The 27,398-nt window shown below is 37.7% G+C and overlaps 1 protein-coding gene across 1 annotated transcript in view; it reads right to left on the reverse strand.

Annotated features, from left to right (window-relative positions):
* Positions 1-10,538: 10,538 nt before the first annotated feature.
* The window catches only part of LOC106052864 (uncharacterized), a 34,262-nt gene continuing 17,402 nt past the window's right edge, over positions 10,539-27,398 (reverse strand). The window contains exons 2-3 of the mRNA XM_013208322.2: positions 15,315-17,778; positions 10,539-12,269 (exon numbers count right to left, since the gene is read on the reverse strand). Of these exons, the coding sequence (XP_013063776.2) occupies positions 12,000-12,269; positions 15,315-17,723 (2,679 nt within the window). The 5' untranslated portion in view covers positions 17,724-17,778 and the 3' untranslated portion in view covers positions 10,539-11,999. The remainder of the gene's footprint in view (positions 12,270-15,314; positions 17,779-27,398) is intronic.

Consider the following 27,398-nt stretch of genomic DNA (forward strand, 5'->3'; position numbering starts at 1 on the left):
GCCGTTATTTAGTGACGGGTGAACACTTCCTAAAAGACACAGCTGTCCCAATGGGGTGGGTTTGGGCAAACGACTGTGAGGGAATGAAAAGAAGGAACTATGGAGAGAGCAACATACATTTGTCCATGACTGAAAACAGGTTTTGGAAGATACAGGCATATCTTTTTGAACGTTTGGCCTTGTGCTTTATTAGTAGTCATGGCGAAGGCTAATCTAACAGGGAATTGTCTGCGCGTAAAGGTAAAAGGCAAATTTGAATATGATGGCGTCAGGGATGTCCATGGAATAAGGACAATTTTGTGAGGTAGATTTGTACACTCCAGTACGTTGCGGTGAATGCAACCGCTAAATATGGAGAGACGTTGACCGGATTGTAAACTCGAGGAGGGTCATGTAGACGTTCACGGAAGTGAATAGTGATAGTAGCGGAAGTATTTAAGACATCGCCACTATTTCAGCCTCGCCACCATAAACGCCGGAAGTTGTCATGTAGGCAGCGTAGTGTCGAGCAGAGTGTATGACTGTTTTTCCGTGAGTAAGAACAACAGCCATCTTGCGAAGTTTGAGAGCAACAGTGTCATCGATGACATTTTTCCAGAAATATGCGACTGAAAGAAATAAACAGTTACCAGATGCAGGAATTTTGACTACATTGAAAGACCTGTTGACTCCACGAAATGTACGTGAAGCGGTGGCCATAGTTAGGCAACGAAGGGCAATAGGAAGGAGCAAAATCAAAACAAAGCTACAGAAAAAAAATTCAACTCTTTTAAGGACACCAAATGTGTAAAATGACGTGTGTAAAAAAAAAATACACATAAATGTAGTCATGTATATAGAATGTATAAAGAGAAAGAGTACTTGTTCTCCACCCCCCCCCCTCTTGTTTTTTTCTCTGAGCCGTGCTCTCTGTCGCCTCGATAGTTAGGTGGGGTAACTCTAGTCCGACTTGCTACTGAGCGTGATCTATGTAGGAAACAGAATTTTATTTTATACTGTATGACTTCGCTACACGCAAGGATAGTAAAGAAATTTTTTACGTATTAAAAATGAATCAAATGCAAAGACGAATTTATTTTCTAATACAAACTCTTAATTTTCACAATGGTTAAGTCAGCCCTGCTATTTAGAGACGGGTGAATACTACTTGTTCTCCCCCCCCCCACCGCCCATCTTTTTTTTTTGCCGCTAAAGTTACGTGGAGTAACTCTAGTCCAACTTGCAGAAATAAAAGAGTGATCTTTCCATGACTTCTTGGTGGTGTCAGGAATGAAGAGAATTATAGAGAGAGAGAAGATATTAAAATAAGAAATGAGGGCGGGGGGGGGGGGAAGTTGAACAATTCAAAACAACAATAAAGAAACGAAATCTATGAACTACTATGTTCAATGATTGGTCTTTTCTTATTTGTGGGAATCTCCTCTCCCTTCTTGTTCGTGGTTTGCACCCTCCCTCCCCTCTAGCTAAAAGCTAAAAGGACGCTACAGCTTCAAATATTCATGACAATTTATATAATTAACTTACAGCTAATTATGCTCTAGAATAAAGATAATGTTTCGTTGAGGTAGTTAGACTAACATCGATATTCCAAAGTAGTCCAAAGGATTACAAAACTCACTTCAGCAAAGTAAGTGGATCAGTTCTATACAATATAGTTCTATATTCTATAGGAGGGTAACAACGGCCCTATTAATTTTGCCTTCTTTCTGTTTCAAGACCAAGAACTCAATCATCAACAAACGCAACATGATTGTGTTGTATTGTGAACTCAATCAGCAACAAACGCAACATGATTGTGCTGTATTGTGAACTCAATCAGCAACAAACGCAACATGATTGTGTTGTATTGTGAACTCAATCATCAACAAACGCAACATGATTGTATTGTATTGTGAACTCAATCATCAACAAACGCAACATGATTGTATTATATTAAGAACTCAATCAGCAACAAACGCAACATGATTGTGTTGTATTAAAAACTCAATAAGTAACAAACGCAACATGATTGTATTATATTAAGAACTCAATCATCAACAAGCGCAACATGATTGTATTGTATTGTGAACTCAATCAGCAGCAAACGCAACATGATTGTATTGTATTGTGAACTCAATCATCAACAAGCGCAACATGATTGTATTGTATTGTGAACTCAATCAGCAACAAACGCAACATGATTGTATTGTATTAAGAACTCAATAAGTAACAAACGCAACATGATTGTGTTGTATTGTGAACTCAATCATCAACAAACGCAACATGATTGTATTGTATTGTGAACTCAATCATCAACAAACGCAACATGATTGTATTATATTAAGAACTCAATCAGCAACAAACGCAACATGATTGTGTTGTATTAAAAACTCAATAAGTAACAAACGCAACATGATTGTATTATATTAAGAACTCAATCATCAACAAGCGCAACATGATTGTATTGTATTGTGAACTCAATCAGCAGCAAACGCAACATGATTGTATTGTATTGTGAACTCAATCATCAACAAGCGCAACATGATTGTATTGTATTGCGAACTCAATCAGCAACAAACGCAACATGATTGTATTGTATTAAGAACTCAATAAGTAACAAACGCAACATGATTGCATTGTATTGTGAACTCAATCATCAACAAACGCAACATGATTGTGTTCTCCTGAAACTCAAGTCAGACAATCTCAGGGGAGGGAGATTGCAAACAAACAGTAAGGGACGGGGAGATTCCTGCACATAAGAAAATACGAACAAATGGAGCTGAGTATTTCTTAGACTTGTTGTTTCTTAGTGTTGTTGTGTTTCTGTTGTAAATGTGACACGTGACGAGAACCATATAATGTAGCACAAGAGTGCAGTGGTTACTGAGAGAGAAGTTCAACAAAATCTAATGAGACATTGAGACTCATCCTATTTCACTCTCTTGTTCTCTCAAGAACCATTGTTCTTTAGTGTTAGTTTATATGCTACATTTCATTTATTGCTACTATAATGCTCTTATGTGACATGCCATGAAGTAGCCTACTGCTACGGCTACTATTACACGTTGCACTATGTGCATGACATATTTATTCAGGAAAGTTCAGAGATCTTTAATTTAATTTATCTCGTGCGTCAAGTACTCCACTTTTATTAAGATTTAAAATTAATTCACGACGATAGGCCTTGTAACCATGCCCTCCATCTTGCGACCACTACGTTCACTAGGTCATTTTGTTCTTAAGTAGAGGGGTTAAAGGCTATGAGAAAGATACAGGCGATGGAGCCTCTAAATGCCTGTAAGTAAACACCAGATCTACACAAAAACATGCAAACATTTGCAATGCCATTACACAAACGAATTTTAGATTATGCAAAAAAAAAAATCAAAACCGGTTAGATTTTTTCCCCAGCAAGCAGTCTTTCTCGCTCTTTATTTTTCTCTCTCTCTCTATTTCTCTCTCTCTCTCTCTCTCTCATGAGACTAAACAACTGACTGAATGGCTTGATATTATTCAGAGGCGTACCTTACAAACACAATCATCACTAACTTTTATAAAAATGAAGTTTTTTAAGCTTTAGAATTTTTTTACAATAAATATAAATATCATTGTCACGACCTATTCCGACATCCAGTCCCACTTTTTAGCGACCTTCATAAGGGGAAAAGAGGCTATAAGTTTTTATATATGTCCTTGTGTGATTTCCAGATGTCAAAAAAAAAAACACAAGAAAAGCTATTGAAAATCATGCTGTAACATTATGTATGTAGAGAGGTAGAATTATGGTTCTTGGTGGCTTGCAGGGGCGGACTGGGTATCAAAATCGGCCCGGGCATTACCATATAAACCGGCCCACAAATGGCATGTCATATATTTTCGGTGGGGGGGATTATTACCACACTTCGCAATTTATATATATATACATATAAATATCTATATATATCTATCTATATATATATATATATATCTATCTATATATATATATATATATTAGTGTGTGTGTATTTGTAATTAATCCTCATAACATTCTGATCTTTCACTCTTTCAAACGTTTTTTCTACACTAGAATACTCTCTTCCTATAATTAGTGGAAAGACATACACACCGCCCAAGGACAGCTAGGGAGTCCGGGGGGCGCTGCGAGATCCAGTGGGGTCCGGGGCTTCGCCCCGGAACCAAGCATTATTTCCGTTATTTTAAGCTTTAAAAATGCATATTCTGAGGTATCTACTGTGCAATTAGCCTGCTACTCTTCCGCTAAAAAAAATTCAAAAACCATATCTGCTATTCAATGGAGTCCAGCGACTGGTAGAAAATGGTAACTATAGTTTGGCTTTAGTTTTTGTATTGGAGGGGTAAGGGAAAACACAAAACCCCTTTTGGCTACGCTCATGAAATTTGGTGACTGTAGTTTGCGTTGGCTGCACTGGGGCAGAAGTAAAGTTTCCCTTTCAGACAATGAGGTCTGAGGCAAGTGATGGTTTGAAGACCCTCCCCTCCCGGCTACGCCCATGTGTTATATTATAGGTGTAAGCCTAGTTCTCTACAAAATATATAAAGTTTGATAACGCATCGAAAACTGGATGTATGCATTCGTATGATTACATAATGTATTCTATTTATACATGTATGTAGTCTGAAAACTATAAACAATAAAATAGCAGACTAATGAGTTTGAAGCTTTTTGGTATTACTTATAGATTACAGACGTTTCTTCAAAAACAAAAAAGATTGTTACGTCTTACGCATTTCATGTGTCAATCTAGACATGCATGATGATCTGTGACTTAAAATATGCTAAATCATTGGTTTTCCTGGCTGATTCAGGCAACCATTCCATTAAAAGATAAGAGAAAGTACAACGGTCAAAGAGGCACTTACTTAATGTGAAAAACTCTTGCTTCCTCCTAGTACATTCTCAAAAACGCGATTTGTATATGAATATACCATGACCCATTATTTAAAATATAAATCTCCTTTCATTAAATATTTTAAAATATCGGATGTGACAGCGCTATATAAATTGTTGTAATTATTGTAAGAATTTTCATCAATAATGACATCATACTAAGCAAGTTTGCCATTAATTATAATAGTATAAAAATTGATTTAGATCCAGATTTATTTTTTAATTAATTTTTTTTTTGTAAGCCTTAAGTGTAGTATTTTTAGATCTTTGTTATTAAAAATAAACAAAAAGAAATTTACTTTTTCTTTTCAAATCGCAGAAAGTAGAGCTTTATACACATATTGAGCTGTGAATAAGTTGGGTGGTTTGCAATTTCGCGGCTGTGTGTATGTGTTAAAGTTAATTTCTATTAAGTATTGTTAAAGAGCTAATTGTCGCGCCTATTTTTTTTTTTGCTGCGTTATATCAATGTTTTCTAACTTAACCTCTCTCATCCCTCATTTTGGTTGAATTTCATTGGAACCATTAAAAGATGGGGGAGGGAAGGAGCAAAAAAAAATAATTGGAGTGCCATCAAAGGCCCATGCCGACCAGCAAAATAATTAGGCCAAACACAACCTCGAAGACAACAAAGCAGTCCATGCCGCTCGTGCATAGCAGAAAGTACAGTCTAACGTTTTGCAAATGATAATATGTACAGTGTTTAGTTGTTTTTTTTTGTTGTTGTTGTTTTGTTATATTGTTGTTGAATTTCAAACAAAATTAATTCTAATAAGAATTTAAAAAAAAAAAAAAAAAAGAAAACGTGTTCGGGCCTTTGTGTCTTGCTGCTGTCACTTTTTTTTTTTTAAAGTTGTCTGCATTGAATTTTTTTTTCTTTGGTCGCAACCAGACAGGCCCATTTGGTACCGGCCCACCGGGCATTTGCCCGTTTGCCCATATAGCCAGTCCGCCCCTGGTGGCTTGTAGTTCATAGCTTGTGGTAGTCTTGCTGAAAATGTAAATAAAGACACGGAATAAATGCATGCGTCAATGATGCTTATCATGTAAATATGAATCTGATGCTTTATAGTTGTGATTAATGTTTTATCATAGGCATCATAAGTCTTAACAAGGCTGTAGGCCTATATGTGTGTATATTGCTGTTGTGTTAGAGACAGCTTAGCCCTTCACTTTATTGCATCAACAAACGTACAGTTAGCCTGCATAGAAAGACCCCCCCCCCCCCACCAGCTCTGGTCTCTTTCCTCTCCCCCACCCATATGGCCCATATCGTATGTTAGAACCAAACGGTAAATAGTGCCCGCGTGGACGTCCCAGGAATGCCATCAATACTAAGTTTATTCATCATTTTTGCATTGCAAATGGCCCAGACTTAGTTATGACGAGCTGCTACTGCTACGTGCGTGTGTGTCTGTGTTTGTTTGTTTGTTTTGCATCCCCTTGTTTGATAGTGAGTACTAATGAAGTCATATAGGCTACATCCAGAGTTTGTTCACAGAACCTGTAGTGCTCGGTGTCTGACTTGGTACACAATTATACGAACTCCGTGTGAAACAGACTACAGCCACACACACACATGTTGTTATTTGGTTAAATCAAGGGTGTTTTATCATTTTTATGGATATTTGTAGAGGTCGTGGTCGTAATGCCCGACCCTGACCTTATTTCTCAGCATGGGTGGGGGGGGGGAATACAAATGTTAGAAACACATCAAACGGAACGATTCAATCATACAGCTAGAGAAGACAATCATTCCATATTTGTCTTCCTTTTCAAAACAAAAGTCCAAGAACCGGATAGCATTGTATCATGGGCCGGCCATAGCCAGCGGGCCGTAGATTAACAGCCTAATTATTTTTTTGCACGAAGATAGGTTAACTATATCAATGTAGTGCTCTGCAGTGGGAAATCGTTGTTGACAGGAAATGACGTCAGAGAAAAAAACGGCAAAAAATGTTGATATGAAATTTAGCCTATTATTATTTTGATAAGTGCCCACATTCAAAAGGTTTAAAAGTTTCGTTACTGAGTGAATCAATGAGTGGGGCATGAAGAATGACGTCGACTGTTGTAACAAAGACACCTTTCTATTTTTGTTGCTTTTTTTTAACCAAATTCATATCTAATTTATCTCCCATTTTCCCGCTTTCTTAACGTAGGGGAACTCCGCTATGGTTCATGTGCTGTATGTCTTTCCATTGTGTCAGCTGATGAGACAAAATTCCATGTGCTCTTAAAATCCTAATTTCCAATACTTACACCCCCCCCCCCTCTTCGTTTTCGTTTTCAATGTAAATATGTACAGAAATAATATCTATTTGAAAAGCAAGGGAATACAAAAAAAGCAACACTTATTACCAACGGTCTCTAATTTTATCACGATTAAGACGTTTGAAATGGGAATTCTTATAATTACAAAGCCCATGTCAGCTTATTCTTTCTGTTTAGTACACATTTGTACACCAAGAGTCGTTTTGATTTTGGTGCACAGGACGTTTAGGCGCCACCGTTTAGGCTTGGAACATTTTGGCGCTAAATGTCGCAGACACATTACATTGATTTTATTATATCCCTAAAAAGAATGATGCAAACTGCGTGTTGTAGGTTGTTGGATTTGGGGGATTTAAGTTTGTTTGTTTTTCTATAAATTGTTTGTTTTTCTATTAATTGCTATCCCACCTACATCATGATTGGGTGTTGAAGAAATAACGTGTACTCACTTTTTACCAGACAGACAGACAGACAGACTGAGTTGGTATAAGGTTTGTAAAAACAATACAAGGTTTTTGTTCACTCACCAAAAAAAAAAATGGTTTCTTAAATTTTTGATATCTCCAACTAAAAAAAAAGTGAAAACTGATCGATGCTACCCTGAGCGTCTCTCACGCCTAGTCTATAATTCTATTCTTTGTGTGTGTGTGTGTGTGTGAGAGAGAGAGAGAGAGATACCCTGAGCGTCTCTCACACCTAGTCTATAATTCTATTCTTTGTGTGTGTGTGTGTGTGTGTGAGAGAGAGAGAGAGAGAGAGAGATAGAAAAGGGGAGAATGAAATTGAGTCAGCTATATGACTATTTAATACTTTAGTATTGTAGGGCCTATAGTAAATTTTTTATTAAAACATTTTTAGCAATTACAGTCACAGCTTCTCACGCCATAATGTCGCATGCCGGTTTGTGAAATAATGCTTATATTACCTTTGTTATCTTGTTTATAATTATTATTTTTTTTTAGTTCAATTATAACGTAGCATTTTAAATTAACGAATTTCAAATCCGAATTTATACCATAGATATGAATTTCTCGTATGGTTTTACTATATTAGGCTACAAAATCTTTGAAAGCTATCCAAAACTATTTGAAAAAGAAACTACTTCTGTTGAGTGAAATTGCATCAATTACTATAAACCAGTTAGTTCAATAATTTTATATATAATAGATCTATACGAGCAAAAAATAAATGTGTGTGATATGTAATATTATTATTAATTTTGTTTTTGTTTAGTGCAACTTCCATGCTCATGTCTAAGTGAAGGTTTCCGTGCTGCCTTTTCAAAAGCATTTTTTTTTAAAGTCGCTAAGTTTAACTTCAAACTCACGGTATAAAGCCACCTCGATGGCAGGCTGACTTATAAAAATAAGAAAGTCTTATAATTATCTATTGTTTGACTCTTTATTTCTATCGAACGACCTAATTCTCTAGACAAGACTTATTTCCCCTGACTTTCTACATTTTGTTTTTAAAAAATACTTACAACTAATTGATTAACTGTTTCCTGTTTAAAATTGATTCATCGACAATGAATAATTGTGCTAAAGTTTCAGCTAGACCCGAAAATGGGAAGTGGGAGGGAAAAAAACGTCGAAAAGATTCAACCCAGACAGAGTGAGTCGATAGAAGCTTTGTAAATATATATATATATATATATATATATATATATATATATATATATATATAAACATTTCGTTTTGTTTCGTTTCATTTTGTTCTCATGAAAACTTTTTACTAACACAACAACAAAGCAAGAGAGCCAAAGTGTTTTGTTTGGACTCACCAATCCTCTCATCACACCAGTCCCTCCGTCTTCCTTTCCCCCCTAGACTTTCCAATGTTTAATGTTAGCCTAAGAATGGATCATTCCCTCTCGAGGTTCGTTTTATTAGGTTAATATGTAAATAGAACAGATGGGGCGCCGATTGAGGGCGTGGGGGAGCGAAGGGGGTGAGCGAACGGAGATGGAGAAGGAAGAGTGATATGACGGCCAAATATTTAAATTGGCCGACACGTCAAGAGGACTGCAGGGTGACCACCAAGGGAAAATTTTTTCACGACAGTGGCGTCATCTTTTTTTTTATAACTATTATTTTCCATTAGTAGGACCTACTTTTAAAAGTCCAAACTTGAAGTCTTTAAAAAAAAAGAGAAACTAGTGATTGTTTAAAACACAGTACGTATTCAGAATGGATATTGTATATTTATACTGCAAATTGTCTGCAATATATTTTTTATAAAGAAAAGCTATAGATATATTTATTATACAAAGGCACCCAGTAAAGAGTGCTAATAATATATTTACGATAGGGTACTGGTGATGACTTAGTAGACGGATGCGCGACTTGCCTGTAATGTGTAAATTATCCGCCTTGCTATCAGGGCATGTCTTGTTGATGGAGTAGAACAGCGGTCCTCAACTCTGTGTTTTTCCTTGCTCAAACAAGATCGCTGTGTTTCCTGAGACCAAACTATACAAACTGGACGTTGTCAATAGTGGTGCTAGAGTTCATACAACAAGGGAATAAAAAAAATGGTATTACGTTCTAAATGTACTCTTGAGTGTCGTGATCAGACCAAATAATGTAGCCTATCTATTGTAGTAAATTCTAATCATCATTACTCCAATACGAATGACGGAACAATTAAATTTAGAGACGCCTTGAGAAATTTGACGATATAGTGACGGATTAATTCAATGAAACTTTTTTAAAAAATGTCTTTCCTCTCTCCTTTTCTTTTTCATCTCTTTTCTGCACGCTTTCTCGTTATCATTTGTTTTTCTCTTTTCTTCTCTGTCCTTTTCTTTTCATCGTTATGTTCTTTTCATAAATGATTACTGAATTTTTCCCGCGCTTTCCGTAGCTCACGTGGTAAATTGAGAAACGCTGGAGAAAAAATAACAATACATTGGACCACTGAAAGCAGGGCGTATGGGAAACTGGGACAAGATGGATTCATTTTAAGGACAGAAAGGTTTTCTTGGTTAAAAGAACAACAAAAACATCTCCAAAGTAATCGAGCTAATGATTGTGTTGAAAGGCTATACGTGACATGTACAACCCTTGCCAACAGTTCCATTGTGGAATTTTCGATTGTCGTTTACGTAGATCTAGGTCCATGGACGCCCGCAGGATTTTTTGCAAGGGAGTGCAAACTGCCACCTATGGCTCAAAGTCGTAGCCTCAACTTTCTTGTTATAATATTAAAGAAAAGAACTGCCCTCTATTCGGGCCCTCATACCTAATCGATATTAAGTGCACAGTAAATACTTCTAGTTCAGGAAACAAAAAACAAAACAGAACAAACAAAATGAAAGAACAAATAATTTATATTTTTATTTAATAGAACGCTTTGATTGAACATTCAGAGAATTATTTGACGTAGGATTTTAAACCAAATTATAATGTAAATTGGGACATAAGATAATGCTAAGAATCAAATTAATTTCAAATGTAATTATCTTAATCAAGCTTTATTAATTTGAACTATGTCTGCATTGGTTATTTGTAATAGTTATTATTTATGTTTACTGTATCATAAAGTGTAGTTTCAGCAGACTTCTCTTTTTCCACAAACCAACGTTTAAAAAAAAATCTCATTTCGTACAGAAAATCTATTTTCTGTGGCTATAAGTTTTGTGTTGTCTGTCCGTCCATATGTCCAACCTCTGTAACATTTAAATTTTAAAACTCAAACTATCTTTGTAATCTCGTTTTAGTGTTTGTATCTAGAGTATTCTAGAAAATAAAGAAATTCAATTCTTTTATGTGCAGAATAAATTGTATGTCAACCAACATCCTCGTTTTAGTGAAGATAGTGGAAGCGTGCTTATAAACCTAAACAAGATGAAAAAAAAAAAAAAAAAAGTTCAAGTTTGAGTAAGAACAGAATGGACTACATTTTTCAACATCATTACATATACTAAGATAAAAGTTGGCATTGTGATCTAGTTTAAAGTTATGCAGATAATTTGTGTTGGCAGGAGAGCTATATAGGTTAGTGAGCGCAAGCACGTGAACACGGAATAGAAAAGTCTAAGGTCTGGAGTTCATAGGTCAACAGTTAATTAGTAGAACAGTAGTGGAACAGTTGTTGTATTTGTAGTTTATATGTTATACCTATCTCACTAGAGAATTACGTGTGTCTATAGTCGTGTGTCTATGTTCTTAGTACATTTATTATTATTTGACAAGTGTGTAGTTCTCTTACTTCAGCTGTCCAAGTGAAAGAGAAAGAAAGAGAAAAAGAGAGTGAGAAAAAAAAAGAGAAAGAGATTGATCGAAAAAGACAAAAGAGAGTGAGTGAGGGAGAAATGGAGGGATACAAAAATAAAAGAGCAAGAGGGCGAGATAGAGAGAAAGAGAAAGGGAGAGAGAGAGAGAGAGCCTATTAAAATGTTTAGCATTTAATTTGATGTTACACTGTGGATAGTGGATAGTAAAAGAAGCTGAATACAAAAATTTAATAAAAAATAAAATAAATAAAATAAAATATACATATTTAAAGAAACAAAATGGCATATTAAGAAACAATGTCGAGGATTGCTTTAACAGCAACTAACAGCAATCAAAATTATTAACGCTCAACTTAGTGACAAAAAATTGCCCCTCTGTCCTCTCAACTTGGTCCAAGGGTAACAATCTTACACTGTTCATCTAGAGCTGATGGGAGCTATGCTGTCCGGTGACAGTGGTCAATCAACCTTGCATTGACCTGGTTAGCACAAATTAGTCGTGACGAGGCACAATGACCTGCCTCAAGTTGAACACAATGTGCTTCGCGCATTGTTTTCCGGTGTTCATTATTAAAGCTAGTTGGTCATAGAATGTCCTCAACTTTTCTCAGCGCCGAGAGCACTCTTAGGGAGTAACGGGATGAGGTCCACGACCTTTGACCGGAAGGTCGGGTTGAAAACATAGTAAATAATTGGATTGACCACGAAGTTGACGAGCTGTATCGTGGTCAGCTGTTTGAAGATCACACGGTCGAGCAAGGGGTCAAGTCCCTCTGTAGAGGCGTAAAAGCTGGTCATATAGATAATCCAGGGCGGAATCCAGGAAAGAAGAAACGCAATGGTGACACACAGCAACATGTAGGTCATCTGAAAATACATTTTAGAATAATGTACTGACTCTACTGACTTAGGGGTAGGCTTGAAATACATTGGAGAAATAATGTACTGACTCTACTGACTTAGGGGTAGGCTTGAAATACATTGGAGAAATAATGTACTGACTCTACTGACTTAGGGGTAGGCTTGAAATACATTGGAGAAATAATGTACTGACTCTACTGACTTAGGGGTAGGCTTGAAATACATTGGAGAAATAATGTACTGACTCTACTGACTTAGGGGTAGGCTTGAAATACATTGGAGAAATAATGTACTGACTCTACTGACTTAGGGGTAGGCTTGAAATACATTTTAGAAATAATGTACTGACTCTACTGACTTAGGGGTAGGCTTGAAATACATTGGAGAAATAATGTACTGACTCTACTGACTTAGGGGTAGGCTTGAAATACATTGGAGAAATAATGTACTGACTTAGGGGTAGGCTTGAAATACATTGGAGAAATAATGTACTGACTCTACTGACTTAGGGGTAGGCTTGAAATACATTGGAGAAATAATGTACTGACTTAGGGGTAGGCTTGAAATACATTGGAGAAATAATGTACTGACTCTACTGACTTAGGGGTAGGCTTGAAATACATTTTAGAAATAATGTACTGACTCTACTGACTTAGGGGTAGGCTTGAAATACATTGGAGAAATAATGTACTGACTTAGGGGTAGGCTTGAAATACATTGGAGAAATAATGTACTGACTCTACTGACTTAGGGGTAGGCTTGAAATACATTGGAGAAATAATGTACTGACTCTACTGACTTAGGGGTAGGCTTGAAATACATTTTAGAAATAATGTACTGACTCTACTGACTTAGGGGTAGGCTTGAAATACATTGGAGAAATAATGTACTGACTCTACTGACTTAGGGGTAGGCTTGAAATACATTGGAGAAATAATGTACTGACTTAGGGGTAGGCTTGAAATACATTGGAGAAATAATGTACTGACTTAGGGGTAGGCTTGAAATACATTGGAGAAATAATGTACTGACTTAGGGATAGGCTTGAAATACATTGGAGAAATAATGTACTGACTTAGGGGTAGGCTTGAAATACATTGCAGAAATAATGTACTGACTTAGGGGTAGGCTTGAAATACATTGGAGAAATATTGTACTGACTTAGGGGTAGGCTTGAAATACATTGGAGAAATAATGTACTGACTCTACTGACTTAGGGGTAGGCTTGAAATACATTGGAGAAATAATGTACTGACTCTACTGACTTAGGGGTAGGCTTGAAATACATTGGAGAAATAATGTACTGACTCTACTGACTTAGGGGTAGGCTTGAAATACATTGGAGAAATAATGTACTGACTTAGGGGTAGGCTTGAAATACATTGGAGAAATAATGTACTGACTCAGGGGTAGGCTTGAAATAACTTACAAATAACTATAGACCCGTCTTTTAATCATACACAAATATATCAGAAACAAAAATCATTCAAACCTAAAATCTGTAACATATGCCCTCTCATAAACTTCCCCTACAAAAGTTGAGCCGGACAGTTAAACTGTATGGATATAATATAAAGTATAAAGTTCGCACACATTTTAAATACCCCGACCATAGACATAAATAAATATAGACTGGCCGATTAAAGAGTTTTATGAAACGAAAATTTGTGACTTGCAATTTTGTGTACTTTATTATACAACATTTATGAGCAGTATAAACGTTAAGTATTCATATCTATTTCAGCCACACACCTATATATATTGTAAATAAGGAGGCAGTGTAGTTTTGTTTAATCTCTAAGAATGAAGATCATGTAATTTTTCATAGTTCGGAAATCCGAATACAATAGATATACATGTTTTCACGTTACATGTAGTTACTTCCTTCGGCCAGTCTATATTTATGTATGTCTATGACCCCGACTCAATTTGATAGCGCTCTAAATGTCTAACAAGAAAAATATGAAAACAAATACTTAAAAAAACAAAAAAACAAAGATTATACGAAGTGTAATTGTTTCACTGAGTTTGGTTCAGTCATGGGTTAAATTTGCAATAGATCTAAACCAAATCAGTGCGATTAATACTATTTTTACCAATTGTTTTTATTAGCGCTATTTCATACTTTTAGCTTTCTCACTACGCTATGTATGATCCTATCACTTATCTGGACCAGTTGGGAAAATGGAAAGAGGAGAAAGAGAGGGATATCTGGGTGGATTTTATCGTAATTGTTTTTTAAAAGCATTAAAAAAAAAGGGGGGGGCGACGTGAATGGACGTCATTCACCAATCGTAAACAAACAACATTTCGCCACGTGATAATATTGATAAAACAACGAAAACACGTATCACGTGGTGACAGCCTGTGTGCGTTACGTAATATGTATAGAAGATATTGAGAATGGCGTGGCTAAATGTTGTTTGTTTACGATTGGTGAATGAGGTCAATTCGTACTCGTAACTCTTGCCTACTCGGGCTGACGTGGAAACCACCTTGTTAGTGAGGTACTTTTAATTGGAGAAGATTGTTATAGTTATATATTGTTTCAAGATTGTTATAGTTATATATTGTTTCAAGATTGTTATAGTTATATATTGTTTCAAGATTGTTATAGTTATATATTGTTTCAAGATTGTTATAGTTATATATTATTTCTTTCAATTTAGAACGGCGGCCCATCAACTTATTCCACAAATTCAGACAAGTACAATTTCTCTCCTTTGTTCGAGAAACCAAAAAAAAAATTAATTAATTACCAATAGTTAATTAACTAGCTGGTTATTGTTTTTAATTGATTCTTGTGTTGTCATGTAAAAGAAATAATTGTGCAAAATTTCAGCTTGCTCCGAGATTGGGTGTGGGAGAAATAACATGTACAAACTTATTACCAGACAGACAAAGTGATTTGATATAAGCTTTGTAAATAGAACGTGGGATCAATTTTAAATCTTTAAATTATTGATTGTGGGTAAGCAAATGTCTTCACCCTCCAACATAAGCAGGGATTGTATGTCCTTTTATTATGTCACCAAGCGAAGCATAAGTTACCTGTCGTTCTTTGGCGAACCTTCTTCGACTGCCTGAAGACTTGACAGAACTCTTGGACGTTTTGGAGCCGTGCTCTCGACCCCGTCTCAGCTTCGACAAGAAAATGGCCGTGGCCAAGTCGCCGTAGGCATCCTTGTCTTCTTCCACCGCACTCTCATCCTCGAAAGACGAGTGCTTTGTTCTCTTGGAATCCCTGGAGCCCTTCGAGGTGATGCTGTGCGTGTGCTTCATGACCGCTTGGAGCTGGTGTGACGGTGTTGGCGCAACGTCTTCGCAAGCTAGATCTCTGGCGGAGCTGTTCTGTCTGACGGTTTGGCACTTTTGTGATAAATGTGACTCGTTATTATCAGAGTTTAATTTTGCATAATCTGAAGGCTCTCTGTTATCACGTGTCTCTAATTCACATTTCATATCGGAATTAGGCTTTGAGAACTTGGAGCGCAAGTTATTCGAATTTTTTCTTGAAAGAGAATCTGTTCTTCCGTTTGTACTATGCTCCGTGACATGATGACCAGAGTTCTTCGAAGATGCACTTTCCTGTGCTGTGTAGCTGATATCTTGTTCGCGCTTCGGGGATTGCATTGTCTCCAAGCATGAAAAGGAGTGATACCGTTTGAAACGGTAAGCGCACACACAGCGATTAGCCTGCGCGCCTCCTAACGCCGTGGATGACAAGATCAATTTCAGGACTCTGTCACTAAGATGTATGTTGCGCGGCCACAGATGTTTATCTTTTTTGAAAGCAGACGTCGCCCATCGGTTCCAATTTCTAGAATATGAATCGACCACTCCGGCAGCGCCGGTGCGTTTATTGTGAGCCGGATGGTCTTCAGGGCGCGAGAATGATTTGATTATGCATTCATTACAAGATTGTAACCTTGCCAATCGGCATTGCGTGTCGTCTGCTAAATTTTTGTCCCTGACGTCTCTATCGTCACCTAAGTAAAAATGCGCGTTTCTACGCTGTGTCACGTGGTCAATAACACACAAACAGAAGCCGTCAATACCGGTGTCGTTACATTTCGCAGCCCTGGATAAAAAATGTCCGCTATCGCTTTTACACACATCATCTCCATCATCTGAATCGTCATGGGAATAAGGGCTGAAATTTCTTGTCAGACTTGGTTCAGATAGCGATGCATTATAGATGAGCTGTACGCGGCCATTTCGGGTTGGTTTTAGAATAAAATTTCTTTTTCGATCGAATCGACTCCCCTGCGAAAAAAGATGTGCGCAGTCAAACTGCGCAGACGGAAGACGTTGTTCTGATGCTGGAGGGCAACCCAAAGCGTTTGTGGGAAATCGCTCTATGCTGGCGTCCCTTTCATCGCAATGTGCAAGTGGCCCATCAAGTCCTTGACGCTGTCCAGTCGGGGATATCTGAGAATGGTTATAGACCAAACATACGTCATCGACCACATGAGTTATTTCAGTGTCTGGGTCGTAATCGATGGCATTCATTTTTTCTAGACGAGGCTGTGAAGCGAGCAACGTCAAAGGTCGAGCCTCACATGCTGACATGTTTTCTTCGTTAACAAAGCTGACTTCGACAGAGTCCGGTTCTGCTTGATCGACGTTGATTTGGGGGGAAGTAGTGGAACGAAGAAACGCGGCGCGTTCGTCATCCTCCTTATTGCTGGAGTGAGGTTTGGGGGCTGTTTCTCGACTTGATTTGCAGCAGCCAAGCAAAAATGAGCCCAGGGGCTCCTTGCTTTCCCACGTGCTTTGAAACGAAGTGTTCGAGGTTACGCCGTCGTTATCCAACAGGCGCTGTTTGATTTTGATTTTCTCGCCTATTTGCTTGCAGACGCTGAAGTAAGCGAAGGTGACCAGGATGAAGCTGAACACGAAGACACAGAACACACAGGTGAAATACACTTTCATTGTGCCGTTGGGCGTGACGGTGTTATGCAGGCATATGTCGTCCGTAAAGCTTCCTGACGTTGGATAAACACAAAGGGCACCGGAAACGAGAACCGTCCAACCACAGACGTGGCGTGCCATCGGAGGCGTTAGCGACTGGTATCTCGGTTTGCAGATTTTGATGTAGCGGTCTAGGGCGATGACCACGAGTATGATCAAGGAGGCAATCATGGCGGTGGTCTGTAGGAAATACTCGAGACCGCACCAGATTCCGTTCATTCCGGGAATTTCCGTTTCAAACTCAGATCTGAGGTTCAGGATGGGCGAGAAGAAGCAAACCACAGCATCGGTTACGCCCATCGTAAAAATCAGCCAATCGCAAGCCGTCTTGGGCACCTGGCGCCCGTAGATGATGGCTATGATGATATTGCCCGGCAGACCGACGGCGATGATGAAGATGAGGTATATGGAGTAGATGGCGCGGATCCAATCAGGGGTTAAAGTAGAAGGTGCATCCGTCGTCTCAACCAGGGACGCATTGATCATCTTGGGGATACAAGAGAGGTTTCCGTAACGACAGCGGTTCAGTCATCTACAGAAGCTGTTGAAAAAATGAGAACCGTATTAAATTTGATCATACTAGAAAGTTGGGAAATGGGGAGGAGAAGAAAGAAGAGTTTTTTTTTTTTACCTTTACCTATCCCTTAGTTTGTTGGACCGTTGGGGCACCAAGCAAGATTTGTCGACCGTCTTTCTCCTTTCCTCCCTGTCTTGTGCCTTGTTTAAAACCTCTATAGCTCCGAGGTATTTGAAGCTGTTAACACTAGTCAGCTTTTCACCTCCAATACTGATGCCTCTTTTAAAGCTCTTGTAATAAGAAATAAAGGAACACTGAAGAGTAACCTAAAACAAGGCTTTATTAAACTAGAACGACACATGAACTGACGAAAGAGACTTGGACTGTAGCACACTAAATCAATGTTGTGAACACATTCTCACGACGTTACACAAACATAAACAAATAGCAACTATTTCACCACATTCACCCCGCCTAGAATTAAAATAGCAAGTATAGTAATATAGTAGGCCAATAGCATAAATAAAAGAGAATGCCAGTGCCTGTAATACAATAGATCAATAAATAGTGTCGAAATATTAATTTCTCTTGTAAACAATAGTGAATGGTGATGCAAAGAAACCTAAAAACCAGTATCTGTTGTATGACTTATAAACAATTACTAGTTTCTGTTTTAAATATTAACAAATAGTGTAGTAAGTAGACATGTACGTAAGTAAGTGAAAAGTAAACTCTAATATCAGTAGCAAGAGATAAACAATGCCAGTTTATGTAGAACATATGTAGTGCAATAAAGGAACAACTCTAGACTCTATAGTTCGGTCTGGTTCTTCTCTCTCTCAAGTTGTAACGGGGTTGACTATCCTGTTCTACAGTTTGGGAGTCACTAGTGAGTTCCTGAGCGTCAAGTGGGGTATTTTCAAGAGGAAGCGCTCGGAGGTCCTCAGAGCCTACCAGGGGTTCTTTCCTTTCTTGTATCACCGTAGGGGTGTTGACTGGTACTTCTGTGTTTTGAGTTTCTGGAGGATATTCATTATCCTCACCCTGAGGGAAGAACGAAGGTTCACTTGTTGTTGTGGATGGGGAGGGGGTGGGAGCCAAGCGTCTTAGAGAGACCGTCTCCTCTTTACCGCTGGGCAACCGTACGACAGCATATTGGGGGTTGCACATCAGCAATTCGACTTCCTCCGTGAGAGGATCATACTTTGAAGATCGGTTCTCTCTTCTCAGCAACACTCTACCTGGGCTAGATAGCCAAGTGGGGATAGATATCCCGAAGGAGGATTTCCGGTTGAACCGGAAAACTCTCTCATGTGGAGTTTCGTTTGTTGCCGTAGATAGTAATGATCTAATCGAGTATAGGGCCTGGTTCAAGACAAGCTCCCATCTCGAGATCGGGAGATCGAGGTCTTTCAGTGCTAAAGTAACAGCGTTCCATAGAGTTTTGTTTAGTCGTTCAATTTGTCCGTTGCCTGAAGGATTAAAGGCGGTTGTTCTACTTGTAGCTATTCCCCTCTCGTGCAGAAAGGATTGCACCTCCCTCGACATAAAGGACGTACCTCTGTCAGAATGGACGTACTCTGGCATCCCAACAAAGGAAAACAGCTGATTTAAACACTTTATGACAGTGGATGAGGACATATCGGGACATGGGTAGGCAAATGGGAAGCGTGAGTACTCATCCACCATTGTTAATAAGTATTTATTGTGAGTAGCAGATGGGAGTGGCCCCTTAAAATCAATGCTTACTCTCTGAAATGGTTGGGTAGCTTTGATGAGGGTGCCTGAAAACTGTTTGAAGAATCTAGGCTTCAGTTCAGCGCAAGTTTTACATTGGTTTACCACTTTGCGGACGTCCTCGCAGGAAAAAGGTAAGTTCTTAGTCCGAACGAAATGGAGGAGTCTCGTGACCCCTGGGTGACAGAGGTTGTTGTGTAACAGTTTGAGGTCTTCTCCAGTCATTGCTGACACAAAGTGGTTCCTTGAAAAGGTATCCGCCGCAGCGTTTTGTTTCCCGGGTCGATATACGACGTCATATTGGAAACAACTAAGCTCCAGTCGCCATCTTTGAATCTTTTCGTTTTTGATCTTGCCCTTGTTCTGCTGGTCAAACATAAAAGACACTGAGCGTTGATCTGTAACCAATGTGAAGGGTCTACTGATAAGGTAATGTTGCCATTTTCTCAGGGCTTCTACGATAGCGTATGCTTCCTCTCTATTGGCTATTGGTCATAATTTGTTGTTTTTTTCGGCATTTATTTTCAAGCCATATGCTGCGGAAGTCTTGTCAATGCGCATCATCAGGTCAGCTAGTTCTTCTTCTGTCCCTGCTAGGCCATCAATGTCATCTGCGAAGCGCAAGTTAGTGAGTATTCTTCCTCCAATGCTAACAGTACCTTCATAGCCCTCGAGAGCATCTTCCATTATCCTTTCAAGGAAGATATTGAAGATTGTTGGTGAAAGTAGGCAGCCTTGTCTTACTCCAACTGTGGTTTTGAACCAGTCCCCAATATTATGTTGAAGTACACCGCACTGGTGGCATCCTTCTAGAGGTTCTGGATAACTTTGCTTATGTTTTTATTGATGTTGTACTTTTCCATTGTCGCCCGGAGTGCCCCGTACCATCAAGGGCGGACTGGGTGTCAAAATCGGCCCAGGCCTTTCTATACAATTCGGCACACAAATTCTATATCATATGATGGGCCTCCAATTCTAGGTCTAGCTGTCCTCGAAATCATGCTTACAGTGATCTCTATATCTTTATACGAAATAAAAACCTTATGTTACTTTTGAATCGCTTAGTATGTAGGCCCTAAATGGATGAAGCCAACTAGTGGCACTGTCTACGGATGAAGGCTATTGTGTTATTTCGGAAAATGTTAAATTAAAATATTAGGCTATTACACAGTAGAAGAGTCCGAGAAAGATTTAATTTTAAACATTAGGTTCAGAGGGGCCTTTTCAGAAGAGAATAGTATAAAACCTTTAACAATTTGATAGGTACCATAGAGGCATCTATGTGGCCCTTCGGTGGCTCAACCGGCCCATTTGGGTACCGGCCCACCGGGCATTTGCCCGATTGCCCATATAGTCAGTCCGCCCCTGCGTACCATACAAGAAGAGGGTATCTGGCTAAATTTTACCCTGATCCCTTTTGACATGCATTTTAATTTTTAAAAAGTTGTACGACTTGACATCGAACTCATGGGCTCAAGCCTCCTCAAGCCTCCTCAAGCCTCCTCAAGCAATTATATTTACCAGCGTGCCATCGCAGGGCTTATGAAAATAGACGGTTTTATTCCATTGTTAGTTTCAAACTTTTAAGCGACGACATAGTCCTCTACACTTAGTCCTCTAAGTATAAAGGGGACTAATTCAATTTACACCGCCAAATTTGTCAAGTACTATTTCTGTCCGTTTTTTGATACAAAATAAATAAATAAATAAATAATTACCAATAGTTAACTAATTCTTTGATTTTTTAAAATTGATTGGTTAATGTTTTAAATTGATTCTCTATTTGTCTTGTTTTGTCAGGTACAAGAAACAATTGTGCAAAGTTTCAACTTGATCCGAGATTGGGTGTGGGAGAAATAACGCGTACAAACTTTTTACCAGACAGATTGAGAGAGTTGATATAAGCTTTATGATAATTAAAATCAAAGTAGGATGAATGGATAATTGCTAGTAAAAAGCACCAAACACACATTGAACAGCCAATCAGAGCTCTTCTATGAGGAGCGAAAGATAAAAGGGGGGCGTAAGAAGATGTCTACAATGCTTAAAACGCTGGATGAGATCGAAGCTAGAATGCAAAGAAACACCGGAAATAAACAGTCCTTCCTTCTACAGAATCCCTAAAATAGTGTAGATAATCTTATAACTACATAAAGGGATCAAATAAGCTATTAAAATTAATGCAAACAAATCGATAGTTCCTTTTTGAGGATACAATCCAAAAATAAATATAATTTGAGTAACGAAAACGTGAAATGGAACTGCGACCTTCTATTCGAAAATCGCTTTTTTTTCACTCTAGGCCCTTTTTTTTTTCACTCTAGGCTTCTTTTTTTTTTCACTCAAGGCCTCTTTTTCCTTTTCACTCTAGGCCTCTTTTTTTTTTCACTCTAGGCCTCTTTTTTTTCACTCAAGGCCTCTTTTTCATTTTCACTCTAGGACTCTTTTTTTTTTTTGCAGCCCCTGATAGCCGAAAAGCCGCTATTAGCTTAATGTGGTCTGTCTGTCAGTTCGTTCCGTTTAGATAGTAAAAAACAGGAAAAGATGTTGAAAATCGGATATCATTATATGTTAGACCTAGCGATATTTATGAAAATGTGTATAGTCATGTTGTAGGATGTAGACGGTTTGTTTCTTTTCTAAAATAATGTTATGAAAAATATTCCTATTACTAAATTAATTGTTTTCTGTTTTTAAAAAAGCTACTAAAAATTCAAAAGAAAAAGTTTTTTTTTATTTTGTTTAAAAAGAGACCAAAAAAACAACATTTAGTAATCGTGAATTTGAATGAATTTCAATTACCTAAAATACCTAATTTAAAATTGACCATACATACACAGTGAAATTCTTAAGTGTTTCAAATAGAAATAGACCCAATCAAAATTACCAAAGCTTATAAGAAAATATTTAGAATTTCTTTGAAGTAAAGCTGAGGAAATATGAGGCGGGGGAGCCTAAACAGCCTAAATGATACAATCCTTGTCATGTAAACAATCGCTGATGCAATATTGCGTTATTCCTGGTGCTGGTCCAGATCCGATCCCTCCCCCCCCCCACACAAAAGGACATTTAACCACACGTTCATGCACTCACACACACACACATACACTGTAATGTGCACGCGCATGCAGACGTATATCCATAGAGGGAAGCAGACCTCCTGTGACATTGATCAGTGACACCTTGCAGCGAGAGCACGGTGATGGACATACATTAATGTCGTGATCGCCGGTCAGTGTCCGGCAATGGCCTTCATTGTCCTGGACTTCTGGCCATCATTGAATAAGTGTATTTATTGATCTGCCCTTTCTCTTCTTCTCTCTTTTTCTACAACTCTGGCGTTCTTTATTTCATTTCTATTTTCTCTCACTCTAATTATAAAATTCACTTTCACCTATCCCTTAGTCTGTTGAACCGTTGGGCACCACACAAGATCTGCTGACCGTCTTTCTTCATTATAAAATCCACGTACTCCGTATCTATATTTTTACAAAGCTTATATCAGCTAACTCAGTCTGTCAGGTAAAAAGTATGTAGGCCTACACGTTATTTCTCCCACACCCATTCTCGGATCAAGCTGAAACTTCGCACAATTATTCATTGACATAGGCAAGGTGTGAATTTAAAAAAAAGTAACCAATTAGACAATTAATTACTGGTAATTCATTATTTTCTTGAATAGCAACAACGGAAACTGATACTTCAGTATTCACATGTATGGCTAAATTTGTTGGGTTTAGTCCCCTTAAATAATTGTTAACCCCATTTCTCCCTCATGCATTCTCCGATCAAGTTAATACTTTAAACAATTATTTATTGTACCTAACAAAACATGAATCAATAAAGATACTCAATTAGTCAATTAATTATTGGTAATTAATTACTTTGGTTAATATCGAGTAATGAAAATAACTTGTACATTATTGGAATGTATAGTTTTAAGGACGGAGTTCTTCTCCTTTACATAAGCTTTCTTTTGTTTTTTAAAAGGATTTTAAAAAATATTTGACTTGTTTTGTCCTTGCTGTCTCTTCATTGTTCTTCTTTTTCTATCTCTCTCTCTATATATATCCCATTCATATACAATCTTAGTCTCACTCTTTTCCCTTGATTGACTGACCTCCTCGTCTCCTCTGCTTTTTAAACCTCTTCCTCTTGTTGTTTGGATGAATTACCTTTAAATGGGGACAGTAATGCTCTACAACCCGTGGGTCCGATATGGCCTGCGACGTGGTGCTATTCGGTATTCGGTCTCTCTTATAATAGAACTGTAGAGAGTCGATTTATTTTTATTTTTTTTTCGATTTTGCGGCCATAGACATGTATGTCGGAAGCTATATGACCCCCCTCTCCTCGCTGAGTGGCTGAGTGGTAGGCTACATCGCTTGGCTTCTGAACCGAGGAGTCCCGGGGTCAAATTCTGGTGAAGACCTGGATTTTTAATTTCGAGATCTTTACGGCGGGGTACCTAATGTTAGATGGGGAAAAAAAACCGGGTTAGTCGTTCTGCTAACTACTCGTTAACGGTGGGCCACAGAAACAGATGACCTTTACGCCATTACATCATCTGCCCTATAGATCGTAGGGTCTGAAATGGGAACTTTACTTTTTCTACATGCCCCCCTCACACGGACAAAAATAAAATTGGGTGCCACTGTTTTCGCCATTCAAGCTAGACCTAATACCCCACCCGCAGTCCCCCCCCCCCAAAAAAGACCTAGATTAGCCGATCACATGACTCCCAAATTCCAAGACTTAGACACTAAAGAAATGAAACTTACATTTGATATATTTTGCTCACCATTTCGTACAATAATTATTCGTAGTGCTTACCTTGTGTCTTCTTTCTAGTCAGCTCTATTATTAATGATGGTCGCCCAAAATAGACTTCAGCTCCCAGACCAACAATCCCACATACACTTTTAAGTTTTCCCTAGAGGTGGACAATAACATCTACGAACGCAGACACGCAAACACTTCAAAAGAAACAGATACTGGACAGACACATATAGTCTCTCTCTCTCTCTCTCTCTCTCTCTCTTTCTCTCATACTCAGTGAATATGTAGACAAAATGTATTTTGTTCCCTCATGAAAACAAGAGATGCTAAAGGCGATTCCCGTGTTTCCGTTTTTGGTGTAACGGCTACTTTTTATCTTCTGAATGGGAATCATTCCGTTGTTAAAATTAATTATGCAATCCTTTTATATATATATATAAAAATACACCATTATTAGGAACTATTTAATATTTATAGAAAAAACAAGTTCTGGAGGCTATATTAAGAAAAGTGATTTATTTGTTTATTTCTTAAAAGATTTATCCAAATGGTTTTGTTATTTCCCACAATAATGTTGTACCATATAAATATATATATATATACATTAGGGGTGCACCGGATAGTACTTTTTGATATCCGACCGGAGCCGGATATGACCGGATAGTAAAATTTGATATTCGGCCGGGGCCGGAGCCGGATACCTAAGTGTCTTGTAAATATCTTGTATCACTGAACATTTTACGAAACTGTTAAATAACATATCTATATTGTTTGGTTGTTTTTTTTTCTTTTATATACCTTATTGTTTTAAACTCTGTTACTGATTGATTTATTCAAACTTAACAGTATTTCTAAAAATCTGTATAGCATAAGTGTGTCTGTGTGTATGTACGATGCCACCCACTGTAAAGGATGTGTGTAGGAAGGTCAATGTAAATAATGTTAGTATATATTTAACTAGTTACTAATGTAAATCTCATAAGTAATGTACAATCTGCCTTGTATAGTGGTCGGATGTGTGTGTTCAATAATTTCAGACCATCAACTTGGTCAGATATACCTAATGAGCCTACACATGTAGTCCAAGTGTAGTGTGTATAGTTGTTTGTGTTAACCATCAAGCATTTTTTTTTCCTTGAGCATACGCACGCAATAGAGTTGGGTGTCAGTCAAAAAAGATAACACATTGGCATGGTCAGTGAAGCGTATAGATAAATTATACCCGTCCACTAGTTAGAGGTCAAGGGTTGTTTTTTTTTACGCTCCAGCATATTGTTTCTTTATTTGCTAGATCTAACTGCGGTACTATTATTCAATTTATTTTATGCGATTTTAAAATGTACTGTAAGGTTTTTCGTTATTTATTAAGTCAAAAGAATTCAACAAAGAAATTAGCTTTCTTTCTAAATGTTTTAATACAAGGCACAAAAAAATCAAGACACTTAACTGCAGGAGTAATATTCAAGTTAACACGTTAGAAAAATTATTTAACAGTAATATTTATTGACAGTGTAATATCCTTTGTTAGCAGGTTGTGTTTTTTAATTCTGGCTTATAAATGGTCAATGTCTATCAATAAATTGGGTGTCAAGGACCAAAGAAATAAAATAAAGAGTAGGGGGTGTTTAGCTCTCCATTTAAAGATTGCCCTGGTCGTGTCTTCTACAAAATAATTAGTTACTGGCTTACTGGGCTATATAATCTCGCGGTTTGTGTTCTGTGTAGCTAAAGGTCACTCGTTTAAATGCGTCTGATCTTTAGTCCAGCTTAATAATTGAGATTTGTATTTCAAGTAACTCGGCATACTTGAAAAGGTGTGGCCTCTAGCCCAACCACGTGATTAAGATTTTTCTCCAAATAAGCAAACTCTTTGTCCAGATGCCCGTGTAGATGTTTGGCTTGATGTCCAGTCCACCCCCCCCCCAATTAAGATTAACTACTAAGTAAACAAACATAGTTCCCTCGTGTGACCATTAGAGAGTGCTTACGTCCATCGTATCTGACTCGGGGTCACCTGTCAATCAATGAACTCATTGTGATGAACGAAACAAATAAAAGGGGGAGGGAGTTGTACATCTGGAAATATACCTAGTTACCTTAGAGGTGTGGCTCTTGTAGTCCAGCCCCCCTAATAAAGATTAACTACTAAGTAAACAAACTTAGTTCCCTCGAAAGGTGTGACCTTTAGAGAGTGTCAATACGCTGACATTAAACCTACGTCCATCGTATTTACCTTGGGTCACCTACCTATAAAAAAAACTCAATGTGATGGACTAAACAAATAAAAGGGGGTGGGAGTTGTTCCACTCTACCTCTGGAGATATACCCGCACAGCTAGACAGACGTCTGGTCAGCATGACGTAGTCAAGGAATGTAGCATTTTAACATGTTAACTAACCTACTCAAAGGTCAAGACAAATTGAAAAAAGTGCCAGCCATTGCAGCTCTGTATGTAAAGCGCATTAATGATGTAAAGTTTCATTTCTATTTAGTTATTAAGTTATTAACACGCCTTGTCTTTATAATAAACGATGTTTGGTGCATATTCATAATGGCTCTATTTTTAAGCACATTATTTTGTTTTAATATAAACATTAATACATTCTACAACAGACATTAATGGAACGAGGTCCACTTTATGCATATTAAATAGGTGTATATTTTACTATCCGGTTTACTATCCGGTAGTGATATCCGACCGGAGCCGAATAGCACCGGATAGTAAAAAACGCCGGATATTCGGCAGAAGCCGGAGCCGGAGAGACTATCCGGTGCACCCCTAATATACATATATATATATATATATATATATATATATATATATATATATATATATATATATATATATATATATATATATATATATATATATATATATTTAATGACATGAAAGTGATGTGTGTGTATATATATATATATATAGTATAAAATGCTTGGTCCTGTCCACTTGCTTAACTTATGCCTAGGACAACTAAGCTATTTTCAAGATCCAAACCGTTAATTTAATTTACCAAAAAATATTTTTTAAATCAAAATCCACAATAACTATGTCTTTGAAAGCCGAAATGTTAATGTCTCAAATACAAAACAATAATTCCTTTCGCTTAAGCACTTAGCCTATTAACACT

Source organism: Biomphalaria glabrata, chromosome 7 (genome assembly GCF_947242115.1).
Source record: "Biomphalaria glabrata chromosome 7, xgBioGlab47.1, whole genome shotgun sequence".
Taxonomy (NCBI): Eukaryota; Metazoa; Mollusca; class Gastropoda; family Planorbidae; genus Biomphalaria; species Biomphalaria glabrata.